The following is an 11654-nucleotide window of genomic DNA, read 5'->3' as shown; positions in this document are numbered from 1 at the left end:
TGTCAGTGACAAATGATCAAGTACAATCACATCAAATAGCATTAGGGAAACACTGACCTGAGAGAAAAGAATTCTAGCACAATGGGCTAGGTAGTCCCTCACAGACAGCAAGAGATCCAAGTAAGATAGGTGCATACTAAGTCTTGGAAAACTCAGTAGGATATGAAATCTCTTACCTGTACATGAGGCTTCATTAGTTCTTGTGTGTAGTAGCATGGTTTCGTTGTCATCTTTATGGGAAAGCCACATATATGAGGCAGTTTAGATTTTAAATCTGAAAGGAAACTTTGCAACACACCTTCCAAATCTACTCTTGGAAAGAACTGTATAGGCTGACTTCTGATGCAGCTGAGAGGGTATCTGAACAATGTTAACGAATAATAGAACAGTTTTTGTACTTAAGAGAGAGCAAATTCTATGGAATTAAAAAGTAATTACAATAGTAACTGTTAAAAGGCACGCATAACTAAATCCTATTTTATACATTTCTTATTTCATATTTTCCAAAGCTAAAAGTATGTTTTATCACAGGGATCTTGATTCCTTCTATTTTAACACTCCAGACTGCTTATTGTGTCCTTATCACAGAGCTGGCAGACTAAGATATTCCAAAAATGATTTATAACAAAGACACTATGACCTTTATAGATTACAAAAATAAGTATTTATAATAAACAATATGCCGTAAAAATTCGGTACAGAGAAACAACACATACAGATTGTATTCAAGCTCCAAAAGCAGAGCTTTGAGAAAAGTGGTTACTTTTCTAATGAAAAATATTCTGAGGACTTGGAACAATTCTTTGCATCTAATGAAAGGGAGCAGTTGATCTCTGTCAGCCTCAATTTTACATTAAGATTTGGGCTAGGAAGTGTAGAATGCAGAAAGAGAACATAATGGCTCTTCCTTCTTCCAGTCTGAAACTCTAGCAGGTCGGAATACAGAGACAGGAATGTGAAATCAGTATCAATTACAATTGAAGAGTTTCACCTGAACACATGTAATCATTATTAAATTTAAAATAATGTTAAGAAAGACATTTTCTTAAATCATTCAGGTGCATTAAGTGCAAGTGAGATCCTCTAAATTTTGCCTGTGAGATGAAATAATCTTCCAAAAAGAAAAATCTCTGTTAAAAGACAAATTCTTTTAATTCCACCCTTTCAGTAATATCCAAAATGCCACTGGAGGGAGCCCCTGACTAAGGAGAATTCTAGGGTTATTTTCTAGGATTATTTACTGTCTACTAGCAATCATGTAAACATTTTTCTAGGTACTCTGAAGTTCCTTTTGTTGCCTAAAATGTTGCAATGGCGTTTAAGAGAAAAAACATCATTATTAAGCTCATCCTTAATTTAAAAAAACTAAGGAAAACAAGAAACACTCAAGCAGAAGAAAAAGAAGTTAGAGGGGAAAGCAGTTTCATTTAGATGCAGAGAAGATTGAAAAGGATGATGCACATCAGGGCCAGAAGCAAGACTGGATCATGAGGCTGGCAGGGGGCTTCTGTTATACATGATGTGTAAAGGATATGTGAAGATCCTTTCTCCTATCATTTTGAAGTAGATGCTGCAGTATATTTTAATATTTCCACAATCTTCTGGAAGTTTATAGCCATACTGAAAATTAAGAACCAAGCTGAAATTCTCTCAAGAGAAAGCTAAACTTGGGTTAAATCATAAGAAGCAAAATCAAATAGCTTCTAACATAATACACGTTTCTATTCCTTACCAGGTCATCCCAGTGCATCTGGAAATCTTCATATGAATGAAAAGGACAGTCAGGGGGTATGGTGTGAAGAATACTTATTATTTGTCCCCTTTTCATACTATGAAAAATAAGAGTTGATAAAACATTCTTGGATATCATTTTATTTAACTATGTAACTTAATTTAGGAAGTATTCAAAAAGATTTAGCAACTCTCTTTACGTAAGTAAAAACTAATCATTTGCTCCTAGTTCCTAACACACACTGTAGTAAATCTCAACAACCAGAATTGTTAGGAAAAAGTGAAATTGAATTGATAAAAACAACATGCCAGTTATAAACACAAAATAATGACTAATAAAATGTTGCCACACAGAAGCGTGCCTATAACTGTTAGACATTAGGGAAAAGTCTATTAAGAGTTGAATGAATCAGAGTCAAACCCGTGTTCCCTATCTACCTCTTCCCTGCTTTGATGATTAAATTATCATGCATATTCTCTTAGTTAATTAAAGTTCTTTTTCCTAAGCAGGTTAAAATTTCATCCCAATAGTCCTATTTATATAAATAATAAGCCATTTTTCCCCTACAGATGGTACAATCTTAAAAAACAGCTCATGTCAAATGATAATGAATCGTTAATTATACGTAAAGTTTATAAGGTTTTATTGATATTATAATAGTTGTAATTTCATAATGAGCTATCTAGAAATTTTACTTTTGTAAAAATTATATTTAACAAAAATTTAAGTGTATAATAAAATTATTTTACTAATTTGATAAAGGAAATTGATGACTTCTGTAAGTATGAAAACACTTTTCAAGTTACAAGTCAGTTTCAAAAATTCCTTTATACTTTCGTACACATTGATGTCGAAGCAAAATGAGAGAGAACCACTACACCTTGGACCCACCCCAGATGCTACAAATTGAAATCTCACCTTGGCAAAACGTAGCACCAGTTGCTTAAAATTGAATGTCCTTCAATGATGGCATTCTTGTTAGTATCAAAATCCTTGATAACACTCTGAGAAATATCAAATTCTCTTAGCTTTTAATAGAAATAAGATTTAATGCTTTAGTCCTCAAAAGATTTTGTGAAACAAAAGGAACATTAAAAAACACATATCTCACACACATGTGCACACAGTCAATTACAAAGTCGTGTTAAAGGCTTGGTTACATTGGAGGTGCATGACACCTCACATAATGCAATCAGTGTTTCAGTTCACCCTGCTTCTCTCTATACAACACATCACGTATTTTATGCTTTCTCTCACTTTCCAACCTCAATGCCTATCTTGTACTTATTTCAAATGGTTTTCAATGTTTTGATGATGTTAGTTTATAGGAAGTTGAATTCTTTCTAAAGGAAGGTATTTACATTTTGTCAGAATAGCATCTTTACTAATTTTTTCTTTACTTTTAAAAATTTTTTTAACTGGAGAATGAGTCAGAGAGTTGTTCCTCTATTTGGTCTTTGGGAGGGAGAGCCAATACTCAACTCTCCTTCTGTATCCTTTCTCTATCTCCTGGAATGCTTTTCCTCTGGTCCTCAGGTGCCCTATCTGCAGGGTATTTAAGCTTATAGTTTGCCAAGAATTCTTCATTTACATTTCCTCACCCTCTGGGACATTTTAATACAGTGAGTCAAAGATAAGGAGGGACTTCGTTGAAGTGAAGAATAAAGTATTAATGTCCTCCTAAGAGGACACTGTATTAGGGTCAGAGAGAATGGTTCATAATTTCATAATCCCTCATCCCCTTTTTAACATATCATCATACAGCTTTTGCGAAATAATGGCCTAACTTCATTCTCTACTGCTTTTCACTAAACTTCAACTAAACAGGCCAATTTTTTTGTTGTTGCCTAGACAGGTCATAACAATACACTTGCTGAAAGCATTGCCCTTACTCTGATTTATCTGAGTTCTACCAGTAAAAGCCTTATAGGCCTAGAGCTAGACCCATCTCCTCTATGTTCAGTGATTGATCCTTCTCTGAATTCTGACAGCGTTTATTAAGACTACTGGAAATGAGGGAACAGGGCAGAGCAGGAAAACATGAATGTAGAAACAGGAAGATAAGATGTGCTGGTTATGTTGTGAGGTAAGAGAGCAAAGACACTAAGAATGAATATTGTTCCGTGCACTGGAGATAAATCTTGCACTGTGACATGCTGTGCGTAAGAGATGAGTTGTCTAATCTGTGACAGAAGAAAGGATGGTCAGTACTGGGATGGCTATGAACATCAGGAAAGACTGACTACAGGTGAATAAGTAGATTATTTGAGAGAAAACAGAACCCAAAACTGAATCCAGAGAGGATAGATATGTCCAAATGTTCACAGTTTATGGGTCCTCATATACACCCACTTACATTAGCTTGAGTTTATATTCTTCTGCCTATCTCAACACTATTCAGAGACCCAAGAAAATTGCTGCAGAGACCTCCACGGTACCAGCACTTAAGGTCTATATTGGATTTTCTCAACACAGATTTTTCTGAAGACTGGAAAACTACCCAAGTGTTCACCATACACACCCCCCCAAAGACATTTAACCTCTTATATGTATTTACTTAACAAATATTTATAACATGTCCTTATGTGAACAGACCTTCACTAACAAGAAAGTACTCGGTAAATATCACTTCTTCCTTATAACACCAATCTAAAGAATTTGGACTTTATTTTCTCTAAGCAATGTTGAGATACTAGAGATATTTAGGTTGGGGCTGTCTGTTTTAGGAAGAGAACTCTGCTGACACTGTGAAGAATTAGAGAGTAAATAAGAGGAAAGGCTAGAAAAAAGGCCAATATGGAGACCAATTTTAATAGTTTGGGCAAACAAGAGGGCCTAAATTAGAGCAATGGAAATGGAGAGAGAGGAAGAGATTTCAGAGATCAAGGGAGGCTTTAATGGCTGATTGGATACAGGAAGCAAGAGCCAAGGATAACTCTGAAGTCTGTAGCTGGGTAACTTATTGGCTGTTGATGCCAGTAACCAAGAATAAGTACAAAGGAAGAACACAGTTGAAGCGAGGGAGGGTGACAAATAAATAATTCAGTGTTACACATAACCAAGACTGCACATCATGAGTACACTCCTGTGACAGTTTCTGAGAGGGCAAGCTGCAACTATACGAGAGTATTAGGGAGGTACCAGTGCACCAGCTCACCACTGAACTAGTTGAACCTGCTAAGGAAAAGACAGGCATGCTGAAAATGGAACCCTAGGGAATAGTAACACTTAAAGTGTGATAAGAGAAAGAAGAACCACGAATGAATGGTGCGAAATTCTGGATAAAGCAATTTCAGGGAAATCAAATTTCAGATGATTTCAAGAAGGAAAGGGTAGAAAACACTAAGTTCCAAAGGTTTCAAATATGAATTCCCTCAAACATCTCCTTTTTCTCTGAACTCTAAAGTCATGTAGTTCCTACGACACTTAGTTTGATACTAGATTGTCAAACATGGTTGTTTAATTGTTGTATTTTTTTTTTTCAATACATTTTAAGTATCCACTCCTGTCAGGCTCTATTGGACGTACAAATCTGAGTCAAGAAACCTAAGGCTAGGTGAAGGAAGTATGATGCAGTGTAGAAGAATGAACAGAGTCAAAGGAAAAACTGTAAATCCTGAATCTCTTTCTTACTACCCTTCATGACCCAGAGCAAGTTACTTAACCTCTGTCCCAATTTGCTTCCGTAAGGGGAATGAAAGTATAGAAAATAAACTAGAAAGGGGTGAGATGATAAACATCCTCCTCCTCACTTTTATTCCCCTCACCTGACCTATAACCAATACTAGATTTTGATAAAAGGAAAATTCAATGTAATTATCTTTTAGTCTACATGGGGAACAAAGACAAATAAGGCAAAACCAACACTCTCAAAGGGATTACAACTTAGTAGGAACACAGACATGTATGAAACCAATTTTTATAAAGGAATGTGAAAAATGCCATATCAAAAATTTAGGTACAGTGAGATTTAGAGGAGCTAATGATCAATTATAATTTAGGGAATCAATAGAACAAGTGTGCGTTGAATACATAATGTTGAGTAGAAGACAGAAGTACATCTTCTCCATTTCTGGTGTTTGCTTCCATGTTGAGAAAGCTCTAACACATATTCCTGATAGCTCCCTACCCTTTCATTCATTCCTCCCTAGGGCAGATGGGGTGACTTACCTGGTTGATAAAATTGGGACAATTCCTTCTTCCTCCTCTTGGGAGCTGGCCTGCTGGCAAAGAGTAGTGTACTACATTCTGTCATATTGGGGTTGGTGCCTGATCTCCCAAGGGAGCTCTGGGTTTCCACTACTCTCATACATAGGTGGGGAATCTACTTAATTCTAGGGTTCAGATAGGCTACATTCTTTAACAACTGTTTTTTTTTTTCAATAATAAACAGTGTGACCATATATGAATTAAATAAAATGGAGACCAAACTTGAAAAAACCAGTTAAGCCATGCAAGTAAAACCTAATTTACCTCATTGTATAACAAGTGAAATTTAATTTCAATTATTTCTTGTAAATACTCTAAAAATCATAAAACTTAAATTGTTTTCCAAAACAGAGTAAGATAATAACTTTTAACCAGTTACCTGTCATTTTGAAAACTCCATTACTATAACCAATTATTATAAAGATAAAATAGTTTCCACATTTTCATTATATAAGCTGTCCTGTCACAACACCCTTCTGAGCTTTATTCCCCTGTTGGCTTGAAGACTCCTGGTTCACAAATTATTCTTTTATGTGCAATAAATGCAATAAATACAATACATACAACTTTAACTGATCTGATTTTACTTTTAACAGACTCCAGTTCATACAGGTTGGGCCAGTATTCTATTAGGTTAGTGCCCCTTTCACTCTCAAAAGTATCCATTTTGGACCATAAATTATATTCTCATCCTAATAATAAAGGTGGTATTCTGATTTCTATATGTCTTATTCTTCTTTGTCAATCTCTAATTGATTCGAAACTCGGGTATATAAAACACAAGTATAATCTATAGAAAATTCAAAGGGCAGTAAAGCATGATATTAGTCCTTAAGAAGCTTATTATAAAGTAAATTGGCAATATGAAAAATGAGTATAATTATAATAAACACACAAATAAGTATGTGAGTATGCTGCATAATAGCATGAAGGTTTAAAAGAGGCTGGGAGGTCACCATGGCTCCAGGCTTTGGGACGTTTCCTCTCAGTACAAGATATTCATGTCATGCTGTCCATTCCATTTATTTTTATGCAGGTCAGTTTCCCTATTTGCTTACACAATTCTTAAGGGCCAGAAACTAGATCTTATTTACTTTTGACTTGCCTAGTGCCTCAATATAACAGGTAATCAAAAAATTAAAGAGAAATATGGAGTAGCATTGGAGCTGGGTCTTAAAATATGAGTATGATCTATAACTAATCAGAGGGTCACTCTAAGCAAAGGAGGAGTCATCCGTCTCAACTTGGACACTACTGACACTTTGGGCTGGATAACTCTTTGTTAGGGTGGAGTTATAGTGATATCCCACGCACTATAGGATTTTTTAGCAGCATCCCTGACCTCAAACCACTAAACGCCAGTAGCAACACAACCCTCCCCCTTTGTCATAATCAAATTTTTCTCCAGACATTACCAAATATCTCCTGGGGAGCAAAATCATTCATTTCCTTCTCCACCCCCCCCCTCTACTGAGAACCACTGAAACAGAAGAAAGAAAATAATATTTATTGAGTTACTATTAATCTGTGTCTATGCTGGGTGTTATGAGAATTAGTAAAAGAAAAGACATATCCTTCTACTAGGAAGGCAAAAACCATTATAAGAAAATAGATGCAAAAAAAATGCTACTAGAATGCTAATGAGGGGATATGATATTTAGTATGAACCGAAACAGTGCTTTTAATATTTGGAGGTGAAAACAGAGGCAAGTAGTGAATGCTGAGGCAAGGGAGGGTTGTGGAGAGTCTTGAAAGTCATCTAAAGAGATTTTTTGAACAAGAAAATATGATTAAATCTGTGTTAAGCTGACAGTATGTTGTTTTCTTTGAGTAAAAGATTTAGAACAATATCAACATATTAAGCATTTAATACTATGGATATTGATAATAAAAAGCTCTTATCACTCTTCTTATTAAAAACCAAAATCTACTAGCATGTTGGTAATAATAATAGTACATTAAGTATATAATAAATCTAGTAAATTATAGAAATCAAAATATGTGGTACCTCAGGTGGTGGCAGTCTGATTGTGTAAGCTTCTATACTTAGACAAACTTGAGTTTCAGTTACATTGATGTCTAATACTGAAAATAAAATATTTAACTGTGAATTTTATAGAACTATTACCCCCATCTTATCAAGTTAACTATTTTAGTAATGAAAGAAAGGACTTTAACTTAGTTTATCCACGTTAGAAACTCAGTTAAGAATATGTATTTTTTCCTCATGTGGTAAAATTTTTAAAAATCACCATATAATAATTGAGAGTCTGCAGATGAGACAGAGGCCTGAAACAACACTGATATATGGCCATGTATGTGTTGAGGGGTCATAGGGCAGGGTTACAATAAAACAGCGAGTCATCCTACAGTTGAGTGAAAAATTCAATAAATACCTTTTACAAGCCTCGTGTCTATTATTATATATTATATGTGAAAAATGGACACTGTCTTCTTAAATCAGGAGAGGTACCACGCAGAGCTCCTGACTTCATAGTCTTTTCCTAACAAATGCTTATCAATATACCAGCAGATAAAATACAGATTTCATAGAGACCCAAAGCTTCTACCTTGCTTTCTCATAATCAAAATTACTTATGTAAGTCAGAGAGTGGTTATCTTGGGAAGGGGTAGTACCTGGATGAAAGCATGAGGGGATTTCCAGGGAACTGGTTATGTTCCGTTTCTTGATCTGAGAACTGGTTATGAGGATACGTGTAGTCTGTGAAAATCCAATGAGCTATATACACTTAACAATTTGTCAGTTTTGCTGTAGAATATTACATTTGGTAAAACTAAAAGAAAAACTGTAATACAAGAGTGAGGGATTTTGCTCTCCTAAACTTTTATCTTTAATCTCTGGCAGCTATAGTCTCTTGACAGTGGGGATGAAACTGAATTTCTGTAATGAACCCATTTGTTCAGAGCTAGAGCACAGTGACTGCCACTGTGCAACTTAAAAATGAAACCAGTGTAAGGAAGGCAAATAGGCTTCAGCCTGAAAGTTAACTCAAAGCGAATAGTTCTGGATTAGAGGTGCTAGCTCAGGATTTAAGGCGATGAACAAATTGTGGTGAAAGCTACCATGATTGATCAATGTCTCCTTGGATTTAGGATTTCCACCTCTCTGCTCTCTCTAGACTACTGTTTAGGAACAGGTCTACCTGCCCAACAGCCATGCTTATCAATAACAAATTAGACTATACTGTAAACTGTGTATTTTAGATCATCTTTGTCTCTTTAGACAATCTTTCTTTACTCTTTTAAGGAGAAGAATTGCGTTCTCATAAGAAATAAATCTTTTCCTTACAACGATACTAACAATTTTTAATTATATGATTCTGGAAACTATACATTACAAATGCCTGTAGAATTAAATTCCTTCAGGGTCATAATTTTAACTAAGTAGAGAAATTAAAAATGTAGATTTTATTCCAATTAAGAGAAGTTAACTTTTTCTCTTATAGGTAAGAACATATATTTTGACCCAGAGGTGATGTCCTGGGTAAATTGTGATTATATTAACAACCGATTCAATTATGACATAACCTAATCATTGATTGTAACAACCCAACGATCTGTAACATTGTTTTATTTAACAACTGTTGACCATATTAATGTTTTATCTATTGGCTTATACATTTTTACTTACCAACAGCACTTTGCTTTCCCATCTGAGAAAGAAATTCTCGTCCTTAAAAAAATTCATAGGACATGCTTTATTATTATAACTTATAAATCATGCTTGATAAATAAAATCTCTTTCTGTGTAATTATCAAAGCTAAGCAAAATATTTTAAAATGCAGTTTTACACAAAGGAATATCTGAAGACAGTTCGGAAAAAAATACAATCACTCAAAAAGTATCCAAGTTCAGAAATTCTTCTTTTTAATATTTATTTCCGGGCATAAAATACTTAGAAAATGGACAGACCTCAACACAAAATCCAGAAGAGCCTTTTGATTCCAACAATGTTGGTAATTTGTGTTCATTTTATCATAATTCTCCATAACTTATAGTTATTCCTTTCCAAACATCAAGTATTATATAATTTTTAAAAATTATTTGAAAAAACATCAGTGGCCTCTGGATACCATCCTAGGTAAGGAGAGGACATTTATATTGTTGTGGACTTGCCTAAGAAGGCTTAGTTGGGGTGAAACTTTAAAAACTATTCCCTAAAAATGATATATCTTGAAATTTAAAACAGATGCCCATAATAGAAATAATCTAGTTCAGAAACCCCTGATGACTGAAAGAGATAAAGTCACCTTGCACCAAGAGATGGCCAGTTTTATTCCAGGCTGGAGCAAGCCTAGCCATGAGTGAGTATGAAAGGCAGTTTTGAAGAATTACAGGGATTACTCTCTGTGGAGCCTCCACCTAAACATATTAAAGAAAAAACATGGGCAAATTCACAGCAATTGGCATGCCCCTGTAAACTCAAAGAAAATGTTTGTTTACATCACCACCAAACAAACTGGGTTATTTTGGATATGAGTTATAGTCATCACTATAGGTAATCCTATCTTGTTCTAAAGCTAAAGAAGTGTTAAAACATATTTGCTTTGAAACCAGGAAGACTATCATGCTACAATGCCCAAATTCTCCCTCCTTATCCTGGCCCAATAAACCTAAAGTTTTGAACTCCTGTGCTAGGTAGGACCTTACACTTTACTTTGCATTTTGCTTTGCACAGAGGAAACCAGCCCAGAACTATACTATAATAATTTTCCTTGTTGTTCACTTTAATTCAACATCAGAAAACAATTAAATACTTACATAGGCACACATGAAACCAGCACCCTGTCTCTACTTGTAGAGAATTTTGAAAAATCACGACTTTTACTTCTGAGTAGTAAGAAGTAATAGGCTCAGATTTATCCTCCCCCTAGAATAACTAAAAAACTGGGCAAGTTATATAAAACAATGGTTCACAAGACATTGGGCATCTAGCAATAAAGACGAGCAATCCTTAAGAGATGGGAAACCTACAATTACCCGCTGTGTATTGATTAAGGAGGGTTTCTAGGCTGTGGTGCAGGGAAGGAGAACCCTGGAAGAGCCATGGGTTCCTTTCATTGAGGAGCCAGCTGAGAGTCCAAGAAGCCAAGTGAGCTGGTGTTGAGGGCAAAGCATTAGAGGGAGAGAACTGAACAGAGAGCAAACTCTGAGATCAGCAGAGTCCGTCTTGAGTCATCAGCTAAGTACGGATTAGCACGTGCATGTAAGGAAAATACCCAGGGCTGAGGAAAGAACCAAGGTTGTTTTCTATACAAATATCCTTGCAAATATAGCCTAGAAGAAGATGCTGCCACTGCCTCTCTTAGCAAGACATGCCAAAGAGAATTGTCTCCCAAAGATTATTCACCCCTCATTTTTGTGACCTTTTGGTCTGGCGAATTTTCCCAAGATATAAGTAACAATTTGCTGGCAAGGAAGAAGACCAAATCTGTTCAATTTGTTTCACAGATATTTTAATTAAGGATACTATCAATAGGACTTCAAGCAGGCCAACTTGCAACATTAAACTCAAACATGAACTCAGAGAAAGACCATATTTGGGGCCATAAAATAAGCCTCAATAAATTAAAAAAAGGTTCAAGTTATACAAAACATGTTCTCTAACTACAATTAAATTAGAAAACAATAATAGAAGTATCCTTGGAAAATCCCCAAATATATGGAAACTACATAACACATTTCTAACCC

The 11654-nt window shown here is 35.2% G+C and overlaps 1 protein-coding gene across 8 annotated transcripts in view; it reads right to left on the bottom strand.

Moving 5' to 3' along the window:
* CD3H18orf63 (chromosome D3 C18orf63 homolog) overlaps nucleotides 1-11654 on the bottom strand; it is a 37734-nt gene that overhangs the window by 19199 nt on the left and 6881 nt on the right. For 7 of the 8 annotated variants that reach the window (XR_006195331.1, XM_042910856.1, XM_042910857.1 and 4 more), the window contains exons 5-11: nucleotides 10214-10325; nucleotides 9594-9635; nucleotides 7950-8026; nucleotides 2651-2760; nucleotides 1733-1829; nucleotides 1535-1620; nucleotides 177-360 (exon numbers count right to left, since the gene is read on the bottom strand). Coding sequence is in view for 7 of the 8 variants with exons in the window: in XM_042910856.1 (XP_042766790.1) it covers nucleotides 177-360; nucleotides 1535-1620; nucleotides 1733-1829; nucleotides 2651-2760; nucleotides 7950-8026; nucleotides 9594-9635; nucleotides 10214-10325 (708 nt within the window). In the remaining variant the exon portion in view is untranslated. Of the gene's footprint in view, nucleotides 1-176; nucleotides 361-1534; nucleotides 1621-1732; nucleotides 1830-2650; nucleotides 2761-7949; nucleotides 8027-9593; nucleotides 9636-10213; nucleotides 10326-11654 lie in introns of those variants that run through there. The other variant, XM_042910859.1, reaches the window with a different exon arrangement.

This window comes from Panthera leo, chromosome D3 (assembly GCF_018350215.1).
Source record: "Panthera leo isolate Ple1 chromosome D3, P.leo_Ple1_pat1.1, whole genome shotgun sequence".
Classification (NCBI taxonomy): domain Eukaryota; kingdom Metazoa; phylum Chordata; class Mammalia; order Carnivora; family Felidae; genus Panthera; species Panthera leo.
The sequence above is the reverse complement of the archived record's forward strand: the minus strand, read 5'-3'. Positions and strand labels throughout refer to the sequence as shown.